The 23,966-nt window shown below is 50.5% G+C and overlaps 2 protein-coding genes across 10 annotated transcripts in view; one reads left to right on the top strand and one right to left on the bottom strand.

The window, feature by feature from the left end:
* Nucleotides 1-3,528, top strand: part of SLC9A8 (solute carrier family 9 member A8) — a 31,958-nt gene extending 28,430 nt beyond the window's left edge. For all 3 annotated transcript variants that reach the window (XM_074842766.1, XM_074842768.1, XM_074842767.1), the window contains 2 exons: nucleotides 562-708; nucleotides 1,977-3,528. In XM_074842766.1, coding sequence (XP_074698867.1) covers nucleotides 562-708; nucleotides 1,977-2,084 — 255 coding nt within the window. In that variant the 3' untranslated portion in view covers nucleotides 2,085-3,528. The remainder of the gene's footprint in view (nucleotides 1-561; nucleotides 709-1,976) is intronic.
* A 6,022-nt stretch (nucleotides 3,529-9,550) lies between these two features.
* The window catches only part of LOC141931074 (opsin-5-like), a 43,059-nt gene continuing 28,643 nt past the window's right edge, over nucleotides 9,551-23,966 (bottom strand). For 5 of the 7 annotated variants that reach the window (XM_074842748.1, XM_074842746.1, XM_074842747.1 and 2 more), the window contains 5 exons: nucleotides 17,174-17,261; nucleotides 15,354-15,516; nucleotides 14,608-14,735; nucleotides 13,485-13,813; nucleotides 9,551-12,651 (listed from right to left, as the gene is read on the bottom strand). In XM_074842748.1, coding sequence (XP_074698849.1) covers nucleotides 12,097-12,651; nucleotides 13,485-13,813; nucleotides 14,608-14,735; nucleotides 15,354-15,516; nucleotides 17,174-17,261 — 1,263 coding nt within the window. In that variant the 3' untranslated portion in view covers nucleotides 9,551-12,096. Of the gene's footprint in view, nucleotides 12,652-13,484; nucleotides 13,814-14,607; nucleotides 14,736-15,353; nucleotides 15,517-17,173; nucleotides 17,262-19,107; nucleotides 19,767-23,966 lie in introns of those variants that run through there. The other 2 variants (XM_074842751.1, XM_074842749.1) reach the window with 2 other exon arrangements.

Genomic DNA, 23,966 nt, shown 5'->3' with positions numbered 1-23,966 from the left:
CTGGAGTACATAAAGTATCCCAGTATTTGCCTGTTTTTCCCTAAACCACTGAGCAATACATGCGGAGTATTGTTCTGTAGGATCTGAAAAACAGCTCCTCTTGGCGTGAGGTTTGAAAAAGCTTGCAGTCTTCAGAATTATCTTACTCTGTCCGCGCAGGGAGGTGTGTATAGGAAGAGCATGAGGACAGGGTGTGTTCCGATACAGGGCTTGTTTTCAGTGAGACAATCACATTAGTGTTGCTGGATAAAATCATTGTCCAGCTCACAAGAGAAAACCTGCACACTAGAACCATTCTCAGCGATAGTAACACTACAAAATATGGGACATCTGAGGTCTTTTACCTTTCAGCATGAAAATGGAAGCTAAGTGGCTCTGGGAATCCACACCTGGACAGATTCATACAGCCACAAGCCCTGGCAGGCTGGAGTGGTAGTTTCCATATTGTTCCAGCATGGGAATTGGCTGTTAGAAGAGAGAGCAGAGAGCAAGGGGCTGAAGCAAGCTGGAGAGATGCCTGCCACATTTCTCAGGTTATTCCAATATTTGTGATCTCTCTAGGGAAATACCATAGAATCGGAACATTTATCAGAGCTCACAGAGGAGGAATATGAAGCCCAGTACATAAAACGCCAGGACCTCAAAGGGTTTATGTGGTTTGATGCCAAGTATTTGAATCCCTTCTTCACCAGAAGACTCACACAAGAAGTAAGTCTTTCTTGTTTTCTTGATGAAAAGAAACCGTGGTAGAGTTGGTTGTTATTTCACGCTGTACCATTCAAGGCTCAGAGTGTGGCCATGGAACTGCTACATTAGGAAGAGTGAGCCATCTCATATAATACTTGTGCATATGTAGAGCAGCTGTAATGAAAAGCTGCACTGCAAAATTGCAGGTTGAATTAAATGAGCATCTCTCAGGGCTACCACAATTAAACTTTAAAAGGTGTATGGATTTATTGAACTTGCCTTTAATCTTGCAGAGTACCATGAAGAGTATCAGGAGTTACTACTGTTGCTAGAAGAAGCTGCTGCCCCTCATGCAGAGTTTTTAAAGCGCTATCACACAAAGTTCCTGCCTTTTAAGTATATGGTCCTGTGAATTCTGGACCTGCCATTTTTCTGCAGAGTGCAGTTTTTATCTTGGAAATATGCACCAGCCCTGTAACTTTCACTTTCAAGACTTCTTCACTGGGAGACCGAGGCTTTGAAGCTGTAAATGCAAAATGACACCTGACTGAACATGTAACTTAACACTTGAGTGGCTCCAAGAGGTGCAAATACTATGCTATTTTCACTCCCATGCCTCAGAAGCCTGAGACTCCTTAGCCACATAATTCACTGTTTTACCAGTTTGCCATAGAATGAAGCATTTTTGCTGTGGGGTTGGTAGTTTTGTGTAAAGTGTGCGCATTCCATCTTGCTAGCCTGCACAAACGTACTGTTTCTCCTCTTGTTTTGTGCTTTTCTTTTCAAAAGAATGCTTTCAGCACTTTCCAACAAAAGCTAAAGGCCTTTTTTTCCAAAACCAAAAAGAAATCAAAAACCAGAGTAAGCATCTGATTCATAGTTGGTAGCCAAAAGCACCGACTGCCATCCACATTGCAACCAAAGGCTAGAAGAAGTAGTATGCGAATCACCAAAGCAGGCCACAAACTTCCCACTGTCCCTGGGAAGGTGTAGAGAGGATTCAAAGCCAGGCTGTCCAGACAGCATTAAGATTGCTGAAACCCAGAGAGCGGGACTGTCTAGAAAACACAGGTAGAAATACCTGTCATTGAAAATGCTGTCCGTGGAAATAATTACTGACTGAACACTTGATAAATATTTTCTGGTAGGAAACAGAATTGCTTTGCATGCTTAGAGACCAGAAGTGGATTATTTCCTAAGGAATATGTTAAACTAGACTTTCTCTTTTGCTGTAATGCAAGTGGTGTTGTAGCTAAGTAACAAACTGTTCTGGTTTGCTCTTGCCTTAGGACTTGCATAATGGGCGCATACAGATGAAAACCCTCACAAACAAATGGTATGAAGAGGTACGACAAGGACCCTCAGGATCTGAAGATGATGAGCAGGAGCTGCTATAGCAGACCTGGGCAGGAGCGCAGAGAATTTATCATTGGAGCATTAGAAGGAGGATTTAAGTATCAGGAGTCTGACTGCACAAAAGCTGGAAAGCTAAGAATGACCTTTCTGATTTCAGACATGTCTTGTGCTACACGTTTAGGTATAAAACCACAGATCTGCTGTGCTTGATAGTACAAGTCAGCGATGGAAGCCCCTAAGTCAGACACTGGACTGAATGAAGAACCTTTCATTCAGGTTTTACAGCATAGCAAGTTTTCATATTGAAGAGCAAAAACACCTGCCACGAAATTATGACATTGTTTAATGGGGGTTCTTCTTCCTATTTTGAAATCTGCTGTAAACATGCTGAAGTACAGAGCCATTGTGTGACTCTGCAAAACAGAATGAATTGCACTTTACTTTTTTTAAAAAAAATATATATATATGTATTCATTCACAGCATGGGAAGTCTTGACAGTTTATACTGTGAATTTGTTTCAGCACTAGTAAGGGAATCTGACTGGAATAAATGTATAATTTATGGGATTTGCACATTATGAATCCAGAAAAGATGCATACCTTGACAAAAAGCAGATGTTGCACATACAAGGAAGCACTCCTGAAAACTGGTGGTTTTGTCATTTTAAGAAATTCTTGATTTCTATTTTATGGGATTTTTTTTTTATACTGAGGTATCTAATCCACAGTACTGATTATAGCATGGTTTGGTCGAGTGGGGGATTGTGTGACACAGTACAGAACTGCATTTGAAATTCTAGTTTTAATGTGGTTTTTTCTTTGGCTAAAGCCAGTTGCAGTTGGGTTTCTGTAATTGGCAGTTGCTCCTTGCTGGCGCTTTGGCTTCAAATCTTAGAAAACAGCAGCTTTTGTTTTGCCTAATTCATGAAGTGTCCCTAACACTCCAGAATTCACTAGTGGAATTTTTAAGCTCTAGTGGAAGCAAAAGCAGTGTGTACATCAGGAAGAAGAGTCTACAAAATCTAATCTGGTTACAGAAGGGTTAATATTGCACATTGCTGAAGCAGCCTCAGATGGGAAGTGCCAAACAGCTTTCATTAAGCTGTCCTGTTTGTTAATAGGGGTTTTCTCTTCTCCTTACACTGTTTCAAAATCAGCAGTATCATTTCACTTCATTGTCTACATGGCCTAGTCAGTTTGCTCAAAACTGCGTACACCTAAACAAACACGCAGTGTTTGTTGCATTTTTGCCATGGTTACACATGCAGCAGTTTGCTCTTGCTGCCAACCCAAATTCCTCATTGATCATTTGCATATTCACTGTTGAAATGTGGATTGTAGTTCTGCACGTAAATCGGACGTGCAAGTGCACATGCTTGTTTCTGAAAGTGTGAGATATTTTTGGTCTGGTTTTGCTACTAAGGTTTTTAATCTGCTTACCTGCTGGGAGGAATAAAGGTTTAAGAATGTATTTAGAATCGTGAACCTGTGTTGTCTGAGCAGTTTCTCCAAAATAACACATCTTGCTGCAGGACTCCCTTCTCCTCTTTTTCCCTTTCCCTGTTGGTTCAAAGAGATCTCTCTGCTACTCCCAGAGCTGAAACGTGCACGGGAGGGAGCCTGAATGGGGCATGAACTCAGCTTCTGGTGCTGACCAGAAAGCAGTCGGTGCTTGTTTTATCCTTAGGAGAGAACCTGTATAAAAATCAGACTTTTTCTTCACCCTTATAGACAATGGTAGACTTAATTACATTTTAGTTACCCATTCATTTTACTGGGTTTCTTTACTTGCACATTTTAAGCTGGCTGGAAGGTCTCTGGATGCTTCTCCTGTCACTGGAAGGTGTACATTGATCGAGATGCTATTACACTGGGCTTAGTGTTATGCGACAGTCGTGCTGAAATACAAAATAGCCTCTTATTTCTATTGTTATTCCAGTGGAATAGGTCACCTGCGGAGTACAGAGAGGTCTGTACCACTAGATCAGCTCTTTGGTAACTTCATCAAGGTAAATTGATCGTTTCCTGCCCTCTGCTGGCAATTAGTGATAGCGCTCCGACAGCTAATGAGCCATTTGCTGGGAATAATTTTACACATGAAATCGAAGCAATTAACTGATATAGCTAGAACTAATGAAATCACTTTGAAGCAATTAAATTGAAAAAAATTTGGATGGTTTAATTTAAAAGCAACCATTCTAAAGCTTAAGAAAATATTACATTTGTCAAAACTTGGAATTAAAACAGCTTTGTTCTCCCTCAAAATACGCACTAACTTCCTTATTTTGGAACCAGTAGAAAAGTTTTTACCACTATTTCAGTGACCAATTTTCATATTAATTTATCAATATGTTGACTTTTCTGTGACAGTCATTTCACAGTTTGGATTTCTTCACTTAAATTAATATGCTTAGAAAAGAAAAATTACCTGTCTCCTTATTGACTTGCTTTGCAGTTACTTTAGATCATTTCCTACTTTATTAGGCCAATATTAAACTCTAATCCTCTTTCCACAAGTACTAGCAGCTCCATCCTAACTTGGTGTCATCTGCAAGTTTGTGGAAGTGTAAATGTGATTTTTTTTTCTGCTCTTTTAAATGTGGAACCACCAGGAAGTACAATGTTCCTAATTACAGAGCCCCGAATTTCTGCCAGGGCACTAACCCAGTGGCTGTTTCTCTTGACAGCTAAGGAGCCGTGCAAAGGAGAGGCAGAGGGAACCTGGAGCACAGCTTTTGGCAGCTCAGAGACTCCCAGAAGTTGGGGTTTTTTTTCCCCTCTTCCAGCCTGTCCCACAGCCCTGTGTCAGCCTGTGACAAGGTGCCTTGGCTGTTCGTGGCAAAACCCACCATCCGCAGTGGGAACAGCAACGGCTCCCAGAAGCTCCCACTGCCAGGCAGAGCTGAGCCCAGCCCCAGTTCCACGGTGTTCACCCAGGAGCGAGGGGAGTCCCTGAAACTCCCCAGCTGCCCCTGGGGTGCTGGCACAGAGCTGCCCTTTCCCCAAGCTCAGCGGCCCTGCGTGATGAGGGATGCAACAGAAAACAAGAAAAAGGTGTTGTCAGCAGCAGCTCTCCTCCATCGGTCAGCGCACGGCAGGCAAGTCCCCCAGGGGTGGCTGTGACAGGCTGGTCCACGGCGGGGGCTGCAGGGAGCAGAGCCTCTTCCCCAGGACAGCGGGGGCTTTTGCCAGGTTTCACTCCACAGCAAACCTGTGCTGCCTTGCCACCGCTGCCAGCTCATGTGCCTGCTCCATGCCTCAGTTTCCCCACTAGCCAAAATCTCCCTTGCAAAGCTGCCTCTGAGCCGCTTGGTTTTTGGGGCTACTAAAACTACGCTCAGACTGGCCAGCCTGACAGCAGCCCTGTGCCAGGTGGCGTCCAGCTCCGCTCAGCCGGGGAGAGCTCCCAGGTCTCACCCCTGAGACATGACGGAGCACACGATGGGCCTCCAGCGCGTCCTCCCTGCAGACACACCACCACCACTCCTGTCCCCCACAGGGACATGTCTGGGGGCACCCTGCGTCCCAAGACAGCTGTGTGACAGCCACAGATGAGGTGATCGTTACCACAGGGTCTGGTTTGCATCCAACCTGCACCATCTTTTAGCCCCACTTCTGCCCTGGGTGCCCAAAAGCCGGACCCCGGCCCCAGCTTGCTCGTGACTCACCAGCCAAATGCAAGCAAACACCTCCAGCTTTCCCTGCCTTGGTTTCATCATGATGATGTTATTTTTAACTCAACCACACCAAGAGACGCTCATTTATTTTAAACATTAAAGCACCTACAGGCTGTTTCTACAGCCTAATCTAAAAGCTGCCATAAAAAGACAGAAAGCAATAGTCATTATCTGCTCTTCAGGAGCTTAACTTTTGGAAAAAAAGACCAGGGCTCTGAGCTTTGCTTCTTAAATACCCTTCACCTTTTCCCAGTGACTGTGCAGTCTGTAGGTGAGGTCACCAACCCTGCAGAGAATGTTTCCACCCATGGGGCTGCATTTAAAGGTCGATGGCACAGACTGTGGCTGAGGACTGCCCAACCATCGAGAAGAACAGAGCCCCAGGAGGTGACACAGCTCAAGCACAGATACCAGAGGGGAATGTGCACCGTCAACTTTGTGTAACCGCTGATTTTGGAGGTACGAAGGGTCTGGGTGCGAGGGGTCGCTGGCCATTTCTTGGAATAGTGGTGCAAGGTGAGGGCAGCTCTGATTTGAGCTGCTGGGATTCTTCATCAGTGATTCCCACTTTGAATTTGAGCAGGAGTTGGACAAGCTTGTGCGGGACCTGCCAGAGTGCAGAGTGCTGGGGAAGCTGGTCCTGCTCCCAGTGCTGTCTCCCAGTCATCTTATTCCCCGTTTTTCCTTTCCTAGGACACATGGATTCCCCCTGCCACCTTGGAGTGTGCTGTTGTGCCCTCAGACCCCCCAAGTGATCCCATTTTGGTGGAACACAGCTCACAGTGGGCTCTGCAGACATTTGGGTTGATGTACCCTGGCTATGGGGCACCTCCAGTTATTGTGAGTTCAAACTGGCAACCTGTCACAAGTGGGGGTCCCCAGGGATCAGTACTGGTCCAAGTGCTGTTTAATATCTTCATAAGTGATCTGGATGATGGGATCAAGTGTACCCTGATGAAGTTTGCTGATGATACTAAACTGAGTGGGGAAGTGGACACTTTGGACGGGACAGCTGCTGTGCAGGAAGACCTGGATAGTCTGGAAGAGTGGGCTAACAAGAACCTTATGAAGTTCAACAAGGACGAGTGTAAGGTCTTGCACCTGGGAAAACATAATCCAGGAGTGCAGCACAGGCTGGGATCTACCCGGCTGGGGAGCAGCTCTGTGGAAAGGGACCTGGGGGTCCTGGTGGACAACAAGCTCAATAGGAGAGTGGGCTGCAGCTGCAAAGGAAGTCAATGGGATGCTGGGTTGCATCAACAAGGGCATTGCCAGCAGAGATAAAGTCATTATCCCACTCTCAGCACTTGTCAGGCCACTCCTGGAATACGGTGTTCAGTTTTGTTCCCCGCTATACAAGAAGATATGGACAGGCTGGAGAGGGTCCAGAGAAAAGCCACAAAGATGATGAAGGGACTGGGCAGTCAGCCCAGTGTGAGGAAAGACTGAGAGAACTGGGTTTGTTCAGCCTTGAGAAGAGAAGGCTTAGGGGAGACCTTGTCACCGTGTTCCAGTATTTAAAGGGTGGCTACAAAGAAGGTGGAGACTCCCTTTTTACAAGGGGTCACATGGAAAAGACAAGGGGTAATGGGTACAAGTTACTCCTGAGGAGATTCCAATCGGACACAAGAGGAAGATTTTTCACAACGAAAACAATCAGCCACTGGAATAATGTCCACAGGGAAGTGGTGGATTCCCCAACACTGGACATTTTTAATATTCAGCTGGACAGGGTGCTTGGGCCATCTTGTCTAGACCGTGCTTTTGCCAAGAATGGTCGGACCAGATGATCCTTGAGATCCCTTCCAACCTGGTATTCTGTGACTGATTCTATGATTTGAGCAGTGTGCCTGTGTCCCCAGGATGAGTGGGAAGGCTGTGTGGACACACACTGGCTGCTTTAGTTCACCCTTAAATTCTCTTCAAACCTAAACCCCCGCCAGGCTGGGGCTCTCCTGAGAGGAGCAGGAGTGCATGAGTCACCTGCTTACCTTTCAAGGTAAGGCAGCAAAGGAGAAGGTGTCCTGGAAATGCTGCTGCTTTGCAGGTTATTAATGGAGTCACAGTGAGCAAACTGCATAGCCCAGAGCCCTGCGGTACTGCCGGGGTGGAACACAGAAATGCCAAGGGTTATTGCCCTATACAATCAGGTTGGTACCCAAGTGATTTTATGACAGTGATGGGTGTGAAATCATGGGAGATTTGGGCAGAAAATAATCCCCAAAATAGAGCTTTTGGATCTGCCTTATGGTTGTAACTGGCCTCTGCCAGCTTGCCTTTGGGAAGGAGTCTCCTTGAGAATGATTTCTTGCTGCAGGTTTTCTGGTTCAGGCTGGGCTTTTGGTGACTATATACTGCTTATGTGCAGATCAGTGGAGCATACACGTCTGCACTTGCCTCAGCATCTTCAGCCTCAAGAGGTTGACTGAGCTTGGTAAAAGGCACAAGTGCTCTCACTCAGCCAGCACCGAGTGGGAAGCACAGGGACCACAGCACGCCTGCCCAGGCCCCAAACCCAACGCGAGGCAGCCCTGGCCTCTTCCCTGCACCAGGACCAGACTCTGACAGAGCAGCACCACAGCACTGCAGCCCCCAACCCCTCCTCCCCATCCGACTCAGGACTGAGGACCAGGCAGAGGCAGCACCAAAAGCTAAAGAAATCAGTTCTCACAACCAGCAACCACCTCCCAAGCGCTGCCCAACCGCAGCAGCTAGCGCAGACCCTACCGCAGCCCCGGGGGTGAAGCCACCATCCTCCTCACAGCCCCAGGAGCTGCCCTTGAAGGGAGGGCTCTTGTCCTCGGGTAATTGGTGGCAGCTGATGGCACCATTCCCAGCTGGGGACACCGATTAAATCGGCACCAGCTGGGCCAGGCCCCAGGGGTTGGGTCCGGCCTGGCAGGTACCTGGGTCATGGCAGCCCCGGGCTGTGTTGGGGGAGGGAGCCTGGACCTGCTGTTTGGCCTGGCCACAGTGCAGGGAGTTAATTAAATTGATTTTAATTTTGCTAAGTGGCTGCAGTGTCGCTGCCGGGACTCGCCAGCAGCGTGACTGTCTTGCATGAATGTAGATTAAAGTATACTCAGTATTACATGGTCCCAATGTTACGCATTTTCACACCAAACTAAAGATGAAGGTGCTGATCTGGGGTTTTCCTGGAGTAATAATGGACCCGGGGGATTTGCAAATTTTTTTTTCCTGTCTCCTTTAGGTGATTTCTGGACCACAGTATTTTTTAGCTACCAGGGGACAAAGGGGCAGGCCAGGGGGGCTGGTCAGCAAAGCGGGGACCCAACGCTGCATCAGTGGCTGGACCACACCATGTCCCTGAGCCCGTAACAGCCCGAAGGCCCAGCCCGGCCGGGGTCATGTCCTCAGCCCCCTGAGCCATCCCAGGGTGGCCATGCCCTGAGAGTCCCCAGGAGATGGCAGCAGCCCTTCGTGTTCATGCCCTCCGGTGGGAAATGGGCCCTTGGCCACCTCTCTGGGCGCTCCTCTCCTCCCAGGGCAGCGATGGGCAGCGGGTACAGCCGGCGCTTGGCCGAGGTGGCAGCTCAGGGGTGCAGCCCATGGGCCCGGCTGCCCCAGCACGCAGCGGTGCGGCAGGGCCCTGCCTCACCCCGGCAGGAGGAAGGCTCAGCTGCTGGGGCAGGAGAGGTTTGCTTGCCCCAGGGCCCATGGGCCATGCCTGGTCTGTGCCCCGCTCACCCACAGCACGGAGCTGCCCACGCTCCCGCCCCGGCCACGCGCAGCGGCAGGCACAGCACCAGTACTCCCCTTCATCCCAGAGCGCGGCCGCGAACACATAATTGAACCAAGTCAAACACCGGTTGTGCATGAGTGAATTTACTTTAAAAATGTAGAGTTTCTGGAACACGATGACTAGTCAGCAGAGACACCAAGTGCTTGTGATTCCCTCGTGTACTGGGGTGCCTGGGACAGGGCATGGGGAGCAGCACCCCAAGCTGCGGGGTGCAAAGGGGCTGAGCAGCCATGCCCCGGGCCGGGTGGTGACTGGCCCTCCTAGAAACCTGCACCCAGCTTGGAAACTTTGTCCTCTCTCTTCACTGGCTGCCCTGATTTTTGTTTGTTTGCAGCATTTTGCAAATATTGGACATCTTTGGGTTGGGTGGGGTTTTTTGCATAGCAGGAGTAGGAAGCGAAGGCAGGAGCGTCGCTCCCTGCGTGGCCTTTCAGTTATTACTTGGCTCTTGTGCATAAACCCTGCCCTGCCCCAACTGTCTGCACCTGTAGGTATCACACACACCTGGGCAAAACCATCCCAGGAAGATGCAAGTGCACCCCAGAGGCATCAACGATCCTCTCTTGTCACAGGTCCTCTCCTGTCACGGGGATACTGCTAGTTAAAGTGGCTAAGTGGAAATGACCAAGGGACAAAAGCAAGTGCCACGACTGCCATGCTGTCGTGTGCTAATTAGAGCTGTGCAGCAGCAGCCAGTAACGATGGCACAGACAGGGAAAGCAAGAGCAGGACTGCCTGTGCCCCAGCACCCTGAGCTGCTTTGCTGGGTGCCTCTTTCCCCACCGCAGAGCCCACACTGGCCATGTTGCCACCTATGCTGGAATTGGGCCGTAACACTGAGGCCAAAAACCTCGATATTTTTAATGCCTAGGCTCAGTGGTATCAAGTTAGTAGCTTAAATGACTGGTGGTGGGGATGGGCCGTCTGCCCCCGGGGAGCACACCCACCCCTCTGTATTTCTGCACACCCCTGCAGCTGGCGGGTCTTTTGTGAAGAAGTGCTGTGTGTCCTCCGAAGAGAGGAGGCTGCTCTATCCATGCTAAGAAAAGGCAGTGATACATCCCGGTTCTGGGAGCAACTGCTAAAAATAGCAATATCTGTATCTGGAGAGCGGAGGGAGGAGGGAGAGCTCAGGGTCAGCTTACAGGCAGAGCGGCTGGCAGGCAGAGCTGGCAGGCAGAGCTGGCAGGCGGCGACGGCATCGAGGGCAGCGGCTGTTTCCCAGCACTCGGTGCAGAAAACGGTTCCCTATTCCTGTTTAGCACAGCCATGATTTAATGCTGCAGCTCTGGCGATGGGTTGTGGCGTGGTTTTGTTCGTTAACCAGTGACAACATAAAGTGCTCCCACGAGCTGGCTGGGTGCCGAAGGGCAGCACATTTCCCACCTCTGCTACTGACTCTTCTCGTCACCTTGAATGCATCTTTTAATTTTTTGGGGCATAACCAACCTCTCTGGGCACCCTGGCTCTGTTATTCAGGCCCTGCAAAGCAGAACCAGCTCCCGCCGTGCCCAAGGCTGGGCACACAGGCAGCTTGGTGCTGGGGTGGGACGGGGAGCCCCCGAGCTCAGCCCCAGGGGAGCTTCACAACGGGGCTACCAGCAGGCTACGGGAGAGAGATGGCTGCAAGCCTGCCCTGCGCCTGCCACGGTGGAGAACGTGGGGACGTTTCTATTGATGGCTTTGCATCGGGCCCTTTCACAGCTTCTTGGTCCTTTTCATCCCGCTCTTCCTGTGGGTGAACTGCCCACAGAACTGCCCACACTGGTCTCCAAACGCTGACTACGAGCCCGCGGGATGCTGTTGCCCAGGCAGCTGCTCCCCTGCGCAGCAGCGCAGATGGCATGAGCTGCCCCCTCGTCCCAGCTGCTGGGAGACACCCTACAGCCACAGCCCCGCTGCCAGGATGGTGCTCGGCCACAGATTTGCCATTCCCTGCCTGGAGAGCACGACCTGGGACTGCTATTACTCACACTGGGATTATTTTAACCCCAAATCCTTACTCTAAAGACAAGCTCCCATTTCGATCTATAGGATGGTGCTGGGTTTGCATTCAAATCAAGGGAGTGGGGTAACCCAGCCCGCGCAGAGAGTAGTCTCTTGAGAGGTATATAAAGATGCTTCATAATCCCAAGTGAGGTAGCTGAGCGGCGTGGTCCTGCTCCCCACAGGAAAGGACATGGTCAGTGGGGGCTGTAGGAGCTGGCGCTGGAGGTGGGATGCCTCTCGGGGCCTCCTGGCCCCCAGCCCTCCCTGCGAGGCACAGTTTCTTAAGACAACCAAGTTCCTACTTGGTCATCAGAGCACCAGGATGGAAACCAAAGGCCAAGGGCCCAGCGAGCAAGCTGCAGGAGAAACTTCACCCTGGACTTGCACCCTGGGCAGGTTTCAGGCACTGGGGGTCTATTACATTTGGGGTTTTTTGCAAGTACAAAGACTAGGCTCAGAGTTGCAAGAGGCAAACCAGAGGGGGACACAAGGCTGGTCTTAAGTTTTCATGTCACTTCATCTGCAGAACATGCTGGGGGTCCATCAGATATGTAGGTGAGAGAAATGGTGCGTTTGGGTTTGTCTTCCAGTGCGCTGGTAGGACACAGCCAGGCATGGCTGGGCTCAGAGAAGGTCTTTCATGAAATCTGATGGCAGAGCTTCCCCCGCCACATTCGCAGTGCCCAGGCCTGACCTTTTCCGTGTGACAAGCACCATCACCTGCACCGTCCTCTTCAGCCCTGGCTGACAAGCAGCTCCATCGGCCAGCATAGCCAGGGGAGCATGCCGGGGCGAGCTGCCGGGCACCTGGGGGAGTTTGTAGCACTTGGGGTAGTTACTGAAACACTCAAAAGTGTCGTTGCAGTTTCTGCAAGCCCCAGGGTGGTCACCGAAGCCCGGGGATGGGAAGGGCGGGAGCGCAGCGCTCGGGCAGCCACAGCAGAGGAGGGTGCGGATGGCCTGGAGGAGCACCATGTCCTTGGAGAGAAACTTCTGGAAGTTGGGCTTGAAGAGCAGGTACACCAGCGGGTTGTAGAGTGTCGAGGACTTGGCAAAGACGGCTGACAGCACAAAGGCCAGTGCTGGCACCTGGCTGGCGTCGCCAAGGACTGCCCACAGGGCAATGACAGCGTAAGGGGTCCAGGCACCCAGAAACCCCAGGCACACAGCAATGCTCAGCTGGAAGAGAAGCAGATGGACATGGTGGTGCTGTGAGCTTCCTGCAGCACAGGCAGGATGCTGACCCACCCCCCAAATCTCAGCCATGTGCAATGAGACCCCGAGCAGTCGGTCACATCCCCAGGGAAAGGTGCTCAGCCTTCCAGACCCATCACACTGGAGCATCAGGGTGTCAGACATCAGGGCAGCGACTCAGCATGTCCCAGCGTGGGCGCATAAACCGTCAAGCGTCTCACACCCCGTCCCACCTGGGAAACTCGGGAATTGCCTCAGTCCACCACGGCAGATGGGAACAAAGCACCCAGCGACCTGGCTGGGACCAGGCCAGCATTGGACTCCAACAGCGTTTTGGCAGCACTCAAAATCTCTCCAGCAATCTGTGTGCCGGCACGCAGACCGACCGGGAGGCTCTGGAAACGGGCCATGCTCAGACCCCCCCTCCTCTAAGCAGACATGAATGTTTCCTTCTACACCAGGCTTGCAAGCTGTTTTCTTTTGTGTTTGGTTTTTTTTTTTAAAGGGTATCCACTTTTTTTTTTTTTGACATATCCTTGGTAAAGTATAGTATTAGCTTGTAGTCTGGGGAACAATGACTCATGCAAGCTCCTTTTATGATCTTTTCCAATGTAATTTAAAATTAAAACTCCTCCACCTGATGGCTTTAAACGAGGAGACATGTGTTATTACCCACACTGATTCAGACACCTGGAGAATTCATCGGGAGCAGCAGACGCCCTGGCAGAAGGGGTCCTGCCGCATTCGCCTGCCCATGGGGCGGTGGGCTGGGTCAGGGGGCACCCCAAGACCCCACAGCGACCCAAGGCCTCCCCTACCTTCACGATCAGGCTGTGCACGCTGCGGGCTCTGCGCTGGGGGGACGTGTGCTGCCTGACGGCTCTTCGGGACACCCGCACTGTCCAGAGGATCAGCGAGTAGGAGATGAGGATGAGGAGGCAGGGGAGAAGGTAGCAGAAGATGAAGAGGGCAAGGATGTAGAGTGTGGCCTCCCTGCTCGAGGCTTTCCACGTGATGCAGCAGGCTGTCCCGTAGGGCTCGGGGCCATAGCTGCCCCACTCGGCCAAGGGGGCCGTGGCGAACATCAGGGCGTATGCCCAGACGCACAGCAGCAGCACTCCGGCGTGGCAGGGCGAGAACTTGTTGCCTGTGGCAAAGGGATTGGGGTGAGGATGGTTTCCCATAGGCAAGGGGGAGCAGAGAGAGGGGCTGTGACCCCAAGCTCCCCACACCTCCAGGCACCGGGGACGAGGCCAGCCACCCTGGGACACAGCTGGGGTCACCCGCACAGGGCAGGAGCTGCTGATCACAGCACGGCAGTGGGTAGAGCCACACCAGCGCTCACCCCAGGGCCCCAGGGTGCACGGGTATCCTCCTGTCCCCTCAGGCAGGCGGCCAGAGCAAGGAGCCAAGAGAAACGTAAGGGTTTGCCACAATCCACGCAGCAAGTGGCAGGATCGGTGGTGCAGCCTCTCTCGGCTTTGGGGGAGTTGCTGGGAGGTCGTGTGGCTGCTGGTGGCATGGGGGGGGACGTTGCACCCACAGCCCCGTGGGGACGTGGCTGCACCCACGGCCCATGGGGCCGGCAGGGAGGTTGCCCGGCTGCAACAGCCTGGGCATGGGGCAGGGACTGCTCAAAGCCACCCCAGACACTGTCATGTGAAGGACCTTTTCCTCTCTGGCAGACTGAAGCACTGGGGGAGGCGGGTTTTCTCCTTTTTGTCCCAATCCCCATCAAATCTAAAACTCCCTAATTTTCTAAGACTTCAGTATAAAGGTGAATACACAAGCGGTAAAAGCCTTCAGAGTCTGCTGCACCTGGGAATACTTTGCCCTGCGGCAAAGCTTTCCCAGAAAAGGTGGATCTGGCCCGAAAAACAAAGGGTTATGTAAACAGAGAGGGGTGTGAGCATAGCTCAGATAACGCATCCCAGCACGTACCATATGCTGGGTAACAGACCTTCAGGCAGCAAACCGTGCTGAGCACCGTCAGGCTGGTGAGGCTGCAGAGCCCGAACAAGACCCCACAGAAGGCGTAGAGGGTGCACACCGCCTGGTTGAACAGCCACCTGCAAGGGAAAGCCTGCAGGTAAACCCAGCCCTTCCCCTCTGCCCCGGGAAGCTGCCTGACACCCCTGCCAGGCGGCTGGATGGGCATTTTCTCCATGATTCCTGCTCTGGGGGAAGGCTGGGTATTTCCCAGCTGCTCTCCTGGCGATGGGGCCTCAGCTGCTGGTGCCACACCAGAAGCAAAGCTGGCCATGCATGGGGTGGTTGCAACAGGCTGCAGCACCTGATTACCCAAGAAAACATGGGCATGATCTTACCCCTAATTTGTTCCCTGAGCATCCCAGTGACAAGCACAGATGGAGCCACAGGTGTGGGAGCTGCCCAGACCCACACCACTGCACACCACTGCAGCGCCCACGCCACGAGAGTGCCAGCTCAGAAACCCACCACCAAACCCCTTTTACAGCACGTCTGTGTGATAAACTGGAGGGACAGGGAACAGCAAAAGCACCCTGCTGCAGGATGGATGTCTGTGAGGTTACACAGTGCCCCAGTGCCACCAGACTGACCCCTTGGGCCCCTCTGCAGCTCCTGTCAGGGATCTCCCCGTTTCAAGACAAGGTTTGCAAACTGCAGCCAGGGCTGTCGGCCAGTGCAGAACCGCTTCCACAAGGTACCTGTGTGCAAAGAAGGATGAGGTGGCCAGGGGGAAGAGCGTCACTGTCATGCTCAGGTCACTGATGGCCAGGTTGACGATGAAGAACTCGGCAGGCTTCAGCATGGACCTCTTCTGATAGGCCACCAGCAGCAGCAGCGAGTTCCCAGAGAGAGACACGATGCCTGCGGAGAAGGCAGAGGAACAGTGCTGTATGAAACAGTCGGGAAAGGAGCCAGGATCATCTTGAGATGTTTGGAAGCAAACACCGGAGATGTCCACAGAGGGTGGAAAGGGTTCCAGGCTTCCCCCTCCGGAGCGAGCTGAGCAGGGGAGCCCATGGGACCTGCAGAGCTCTGTGAGCACATCTGGAGCTGCTTTACATTGAATTTGATCCCTTTCCCTTCCTGAGATCCTACAGAGGCGTTTGGTAGGAGGGCAGTGATGGGATGAGACTGCAATGGGCTCCGGGTGCAGTATCTGGCCAGAGTCACCACTTCCAGCTGGAAGGAGCAAGGGGGGCACTTCCTTCCAGCTAGATAAATAACAGGAGCTTTGTGCGATTGCTCTTCTGATGTGAGTCCAAGGACCTGGGCCCCTTTGCCTTTTTAATTTCTTCCTGGCAATGTCACTCCTGTGAGTCTGTGTTGTCCAATACCACGGTAACAAAATAAACAAGAAGAAAGGATTTATGAAGATCAAGGAAAATCCAGACTAAACAAAAGACCACTCTTTGTTTGCTATTAGTGTATTTAAAACAACAGTAGTGATTCAAATTTTATAACAAGGGCTTTCTCTCTTTTTTTTTTTGTTACGTAATAGTGCTTTCATTGAAAAGAGGTTTCAGTATCCTCAGAAGGGGAATCTTTGCCGCTCTCGGGGCAGGTTGGGTAGTCTGAGAGTTTCTCCCTAAAGGATTAGGCTGTAAATGAACTACCATGGTAAGAACCACCTTCCAAAGCCGCTGAATGGCCAACACTAAAGTTCCCCTCAGGAACAGGATTCCCACTCAGGACCTGGCCAAATCCAGAGATTTGGAGGCTCTGGAGTTGCTGAAGGGTAGAGTACTGAGATGTCTGTCCATCTTCCCAGCATCATGAGGCATTTTTCCCACCAATCTAATCTCACATCTGTACTAAGTACATTTTAGTAGCTTTACTAACTCCTAGGATCTGTAGGTGCCTATAGGATTGCTGATAGTCCCAGAGGCGTGAGCATCCCTTGGGTTCCCCCTCCTCGCAGGCGTGAAAAACTCTTCTAGCATTTGGGAGACAACTTACTCAGGGCTCAGCACATTGGCAGGCTTTTCTTTGCCCATCGTTCACTTCTGGCCCACACCAACCAGGTCTAGGCCACCTCAGAGCACATCCCAGCCCCTCAGTTCTGCCTGCTGGCTTTTCAGTGCCACTAACTCTAAATCACAGGACATTGATCAGAATCTTCTGCTGAAAGCAAGGGCCAGCTGGACATCGAAATCACCTTCAATAGTCATGAAACTGGCAATGATAACAGAGAGTCTCTATCCATCTCACATCAGGTGGCTGCAGAAGAAGTTACAGCACATTCCTCAAAGGTTGTTCTTCAACTTTCCAAATATTTAAAAACATAACTGGTACTTGCAGTTCCCCTGAGAAGGGAATGCAATCACCAAGCTTTGTCCAGATCATCCTTTTGAGTAATGTGGGGAGGGCTAACATGGGAAGGGCCCAGTCTGATTATTCTGCTAATGACTGAACGCTTCTGGAAGCATCAGTGACTGCACAAGGCCTGAACGTCTCTGGCAGGCAGGCACCTGGACTGCCCGCAGCAGGGAGAGAGGTATAACTGGCTGTCTTTCCTTACCAAAGACTAAGTAGAGCGTGCCAAAAATCAGGTCTTCTCTCTCCGATAAGGTGGAGATGAACACTGAGGTGTTGGACACATTTCCCATCTGCAAAGCAAGATACAAATACAAGTGAGAGCGAATTCTGGCTAACGAAGGAGCGCTCTGCTCGCTCGGCTCGCAGGGAGGACACCTCTGCGACACGCTCCCGGCACCGCGCAACAACCAAGCCATCAGCCAGCAACCCCCGGCCCCAGCACTACGGGAGGTGGCTTTGTGAACACTGCCTGCAGCACTGACCTAACGGCTGGGCAGGGGGCCCATAATAGGATCAGGCTGGTAATCTCACTTGATTACCACTTCTTCAATTAGATTCTACTGATTAGCATTAGCCTTTGGATCTAAATTTTCTTTGCAAGTCTCGGCCATGTGCTGACTGGTGCAGGCGCTGTGCGTTTGGACGTGGGGATCAGCTGCTCAGAGCTGGAGGCTTTGAGTTTTGCAAAGTCCTCCACCTCCTCCAGGCTTGCCCCATCCTTCACGTGCCTCCACCTGTCCCTGTGTCCACATCAGGAGAGAGACTTTGTCCAAACTCTCTTTGCAATGTGGCTGAGACCTGTTCACATGCCATCCCAGCAGCAGATTAATTGCCTCTACTGCGAGACGTGCGCTGTGTGTGCTGAGAAGGGCCCATGCAGACAAGGGGACTTGCAACAAGCTGTTCATCAAACCCTGGCCCAGGAAACCCCACAACTGGGGACAGAAAGGAATTGTCACCCCAATCATCACTGCTCCTGGCTAGGACCTTCCTTCTTCAGTTGTAACTAAATCTGATCTGTGCTGCCAGCAGTGCAGGCAGTGAAGAACTTGAGGGTGAACACATGTATTAACAACAACAAAAAAAAAAGGTAGTAAAAAGTCATCCCCTTTCTCGGGGTGCCTGACTCAATCATTGAGTTTTATCGGCCTAATTAGTTTCCCTGTTATTTCACGCAGCTGAGGCAAAGGTTCCCAAGTGCTTAGGAAGTTAATAGAGGGTAGTAGAGCAGAACAGCAGACGCATTTCAGTATATTCACTCCCTTCACTGATAACAAATAAATGGAAAAATATTTTGTTCAGGTGAAGGAAAAAAAAAAAAAAGAGAGGGGGCGAGAGAAAATAATGGTTTAATTATATGTTTCGATAGCTGTTAGCTTGCTTGCTGGGATGTTTAATGCATGCAGTAGTCCTGCCTCCTTCCCCAAGGTCCCTACCTGCATGCTGTGGGAGAACTGCACCAGTGCCCTGCCAGGAAGCAGGGGCTGGGGAGGGGAAGGCAGCTGGGGCCAGCAAGGGGCTGCTTATTCCTGCCCCATAGCCAAGTCTTCACAGGGCCATGCTGCGAGCCAGAACAGGGAACAGATTTGGCCTTATGGGGAGGAGGTGAATAACAATAACATCCCCAGCACATATCCCTACCTGACCTCTAACTGCCATGAGGCGGCTTGGGAGCTACAGCCGCATGGGCCAGGAGCCGTGGGGGAGGGAGCCTGTCTTTTCATGAGTTTTGCTGACATAGGCTTCACAAACAGAGCAACTACCCTTGTTATCCGCACCCAGGTGAAAATGCCTGCCTCACACCCAAGGCTGCATTCAGACAGATGGAGCTAATTACTTGAAGTAATGAGTAAATTAGCTTTGAGTGTAAATGAATACATTTAAGACACTAATTGGTGTTAAACTGCCAGGAGATCCTGCCAATAGTTCTTCATTCTCTGTGTTACTGGCCCATACAGCCAAATACTGATGGACCATGGTTCCTCTGGCCTACTTCATGGCTTTCTTGGGTTAGGTGGGTACACAGCCTGTGGAATGTTTACAGCTTACATAGGCTCACTGAAAAGTAGTAAGTGGGAGTATCTCAAGCATCTGATGTTAATCAATCAAATATTTTTATGGCTGGTGCCTACATACCATGAGTATGATGGAGTTGCCTCTGCAGGCCAGGCAGGATGCTGGTTAATTTAGTTAATGGGAGCAGCAATGCTCATCCACAGTTCTTAATTCACTCTGTTGAACTTCTGGCCTCTCTGGATGGTTCCTGATACCCTCATGAACAAAGACGGTAGAAAGCAAGAGAATTGGTCTGTGCAAAACAGTCCCAGCAAGTGTGTGCTGCACAGAAAGAGATGTCATGCACTGAGGACAGAAGGAGCAACAGCAAGCCAGGTTTTGGCTCGCTCACCCTGGTAGACATGGCCAAAGCCCTTGTGCTGCTGGCAGACTCCCACATCCCTGAGACATGTTTTGCCCAAGTTACTAGTTTGACAGCTTGATGCAAATATGACTTTAAATTAAGCTCCATTTACATCTTCCTGCTAAACTGACAGAGGCTCTCAGGAGCATGCTTGCCTCCTTCCCCAACTCATTTATTGGCTTTTGGTGATGAGAAAGAGGTACTGTTCTGTTTTGAAACATCCCATTCTCCTGCTTGGGTCTGGAAAGTCTGGTCTGTGGCACTGCATGGACATCATGAAGGCAAACATGGACAGCCAGGAGGTCTAACCACTTCTGCTTGGGTTTCCAATCTTTCACTTCAGGGAAATGACCACCACACCTGGGATTTTTCCAATCTTCTGTTGTGCAAAACAAGGCACATTGAACAACAGCATGTGCTTTGCCAAGAAACTAAGCCCCAGCTATTATCTGCTGGCTTGGAAGAGGCTGCTAGCCCTTAGGGTTTGATATGCAAGTCACCTATAGGAAAAAGCACCAAGCAGTGCCCAGGCAGGCTGACTGCCACACAGTCAGTTGTTACTTGAACATACCAAATGTCCCCTGTCTTGTTACCAGTACGTACAAATACAGTATGGCAGCTTCTCATACATCATTACTTGTATTTATGTACATGCAGTTTTGATGTTCAGTCTTAAAAATTCATTACCTTTTAATAATCGCCTGCTAAAATATGTAAGGAAAATATTAACATTTGCATCTTAGAGGCTTCCTACTTTAAATAATATAGTGTTGGTGTCACAGCAGCAACTTGACTTGGAGGACTTCTCCTTGCCAGCCCAGCACACACTTTGCAGGTGCACACTCCCCTGCTCTGCTTTTCCTTATGCTTTCCTGGCTGGTGGACACTGCTCTCTCAGTTCTGCCTTGGCACTGGGGTAGCCTTGGGCCACTCTAACATATTTGAATGACCTCATTTGCATGATATAGTTCAGCTGCATCAGTTTGCTTTTCTTAACCAACATCATTCACAAGATGCTTGCTTTACACCCCTCCTACCCTCTCCCTATTCATCTTGCTGGGTCACAGTGCAGAGCAGTGCAGAGCACAGCAGCAGATGCTGCTCATGAGAAGTCACTGTAACCGCCATCCACTCGCTTGGGCTTTCCAGCTGCTCTGGGCAGAGTGGAAACTCCCTGGCTGTCCCTGTAAATGTCTACACAACGTAATTATAGGGCACACAAGGTTGGAGTCTGAGCAGCAATGGGCCAAGATCCAACCTGAGCTCTGCTTAGAGGGAAAAGGGTTTAGGCAGAAAATTATCCCAGCTGATATTAACATGGGAAGCTGTCCGCCAGTCCTCTGCCTGCGCTGGATACCCAGGGAAGCAATTCACTGCCTGATCTTTCTGCACTCACACCACACTAAAATCATCCCAGAGTAATTCGGTTTGCTCAGCTCGTCACCTGCTCGCAGGCTTTCACTTACAGGTTTATGCTGAAGGTGACTGTCCCCTCTCTGTGTCCTCAGCATGACTGATGGCACCTGCAGCTCTGGGAAGCTCCTCCCCGCCTGCCCAGCCAAGGCACTGGGACGTGCTGGTGTCCAGCTGGGGTGGCCTTTCCCGTTTGCTCCCTAGGAGCTTGGGGAATCGAATCAACAGGAATCCTGAGCAGGGCCCACGAATGCCAGGCAGAGGCACCAGAACAGAGGTGATGCCAGGCAGCTTTAAGCTGTCCCTCCTGGTCTGGTCTGTGCAGGACCCATCTTTCAGCAGATATTAAAGCAATAGCAAAACTGTCGTTACCTGTTCTGGGAGCTGGGTAGCCCCAGGCCCTGTGACTTCAGTGTGCTCCCCCTGCAAGGGCAGCCTGCGGAAAGCAGCCCAACGGCTGCGCTCCTGTGAGGTTCCACATCAGCGCAAGCCAAGGTCTGGGCATCGAGTACACACTGTTTGATTGCAGAGAAACTACAAAATCACTTAGGAGGGGAGCACAGCAGCTCCAGGGGTGGGCGATGATTGTTTTCTCACTTTACATGATCAATCATTTCAATAAAGGGATGTTCCTGGATACCTGGTACTGACCCTGTGATGTGAGCCCCTTGCAAGCACTCCAAGTGCTTCACACCCAGGATTCAAGCTGAATCTCTCCCTTTATTGACTGTTCAGTGGAGACTTAGTTTCTCCCTTGAGATTTTCACCGACAATCCCGACTTGCTGGACACGAGTGCTGGAAATCCCTAGGAGGAAAAGGGAAATATTTCCCAACCTTTCTTTACCTGCCCTGTGCCAGTCTTGTCCGTAGCCTCAAATCCTCACCATACTACGCATTGACTCATAATGAATAGTAAAATAAATGGGGCTTGTGTTCAGGTTTTATTTAAAATCTTGTGAGTCATTTTATCTTAGGAAAAAGCAGCAGTGGCAAATCCGGGCTTTAGTGGAAAACAGTTATCAGGCTGCAAGACAGACAACTAGGGGATCTCAGGCTTTAACTGAAGAGAGCAGGCAAAACTGATGGGACACTGCAGAAAAGTTCTCTGATGAGATTTCTCCATCACAAGGGAGCAGAAAAGGTTGGAGCCCAAATTTTCCATTCTTCAGGACACCCTCTCAAAGGTTTGTGAGGAAATGGGCCTTCCTCCTCACCAGCACATGCAGGAGCAGACAGGGCAGGGTGCGAACATCACTCTGATGCATATTCATAATTGTCAGGGTGAAAAAGCTGCTTCAGAGTATTTAATTTCACAGCTAACGAAAATCTAATCTCAATGTGCTTTCTATGATGAATGTTGTTAGGAGCCCACCTCTCCCTTCCTTGTGTGCCAAATCATTTTAATTGATGCTAAGGTTAAATTTATTAGAAAACCACTAAGTTATTAGACCCACAGTATGAAACTGTGGCTGTGAAAAGGGAAGGAGGGAGGTGGTTTTGCTACATATTCATCAGCTTTTAAGTTTGTCTTCAGAATTTCTTGAGAAAGTGACTCTTTCTCCTTAACCACAAACAGATAAAAAATGGGCAGAGCTCCCACAGGCACATTTTGGATGTGTGCACTGAGATAAATGCACACACTGTCGGGCAGTTATAGCTCTGTCTGGGGCACCGAGTTACAGCACTTGTCCACACAAGTGCCTTCAGTGTTGCTTGTTGCTCTGACCGTCCCTATATGCAACAGACTGCAAGGAAGGGACGAGCAGTTTCTGGTGACGAGAGCCCTGCGACGGTGCAGGCTGGGCAAGACCCAGCCGAGGGGTCAGAGTGCTGGAGCGATGTCCCAGGCTGCAGAGTGGCACCCGCGGATGGGACAGGGAGTCACTCGCCTCAGGAGCAAAGCTGGTGCAGAGGAGAGTGAATCCAGCAGGAGCGGAGGATGTGGAGGTGCCGCCCCTTGTGCTGTGGGTGGGCAGGAGGACACGGCGCTGGTGGTGAAAGGGAGCTGCTGGCTTCATCTCCACAGAGCACCCTGGATGCTAAATGCTTCACAGCCCAGTGAGAATAACCTCCCTTACTCTCCTGTGCTCTTCAGAGGGTAAAGAGTGTCCATGTACAGGGACAGGTGATTTATACCTCCCTGTACCAGACTGAGTGACTCTGGCCATGAGAATGACGTCCTTCATTAACCTAATTGGAAACAACCTTCATTTAGGGCTGAGCAAATCAGTCCTGAAATTCTCATAATTCATAGTCCCCCCCTAGGCCAACTTTCATTCTTCCTCAAGACATGCTGAACACAGCACATGCACACCACCTCTCTGAGATGCTTTAGCAAAGCATATGTGTATTAAGAACGTGGAGCCTGGGAAAAAGGAGGGACTGTGGTCACACAGCTGCACTGGTGACGAGACAGGGCAAGGCCCAGCATAAACAGTCTGGAAGGAATTGTTCCTGCTCCTCAGCGTGCACGCACACACGCAGCAAAAGGAGAGAACTGGCAAAGCTTACAGGACTTTATTTCCTTCAGATCCCTGGCAGGTCTCCATCCTGCAATAGATTAGGGGAGCTGCAAGTGTCCTGTGAGATCAAGCTGGCAAAAAGTAACAATAATCCAGGGGCGAGGAACTTCTATTTCTGACACATTACTGGGGATAGGCCTTATTTTTATGGTTGTGCTTGAGCTATCTGTAAAGCACACATCTCTCATTGTACTACAGAAAATGATAAAAATGCATCTCTTGCACTGATAGATATGCTGATGTCATTGACACATGGACAATAAATCAGTTTTACAGAAATAGGGAGAGCTATCATTTTTGTGTCTGAAAGTAAATCACAAACTAGATCCTGTAAACTTACTGTAGCTATGTGCAGAGTACAGGCAAGCGGAGCTAGGATCAGTACAAAAACTATTGCAGAAACCTCAGACTTTGCCCTGCTGCTTTCACTGGGGGCCTGTAAAGCTTTTCCCCCCCCAAGATGAATTAGAAGGTGGTGCGCTTGTCTGAGCATCTCTGTGAGGGGGATGCTGGGACCTCTCCACACCTGGCCCCAGGAGGTGCTTACATCATCTTTACCTTTGTGGAAACAAGACAGTGAGTAACCTGCTTCCCTGCCAATTCACAAACCTGTTCTGGTTCTGCTTGCCTGCTGGAAACC

This window comes from Strix aluco, chromosome 17 (assembly GCF_031877795.1).
Source record: "Strix aluco isolate bStrAlu1 chromosome 17, bStrAlu1.hap1, whole genome shotgun sequence".
NCBI classification, from domain to species: domain Eukaryota; kingdom Metazoa; phylum Chordata; class Aves; order Strigiformes; family Strigidae; genus Strix; species Strix aluco.
Note: the sequence above shows the minus strand (reverse complement) of the source record. Positions and strands in the feature narration are given on the sequence as shown.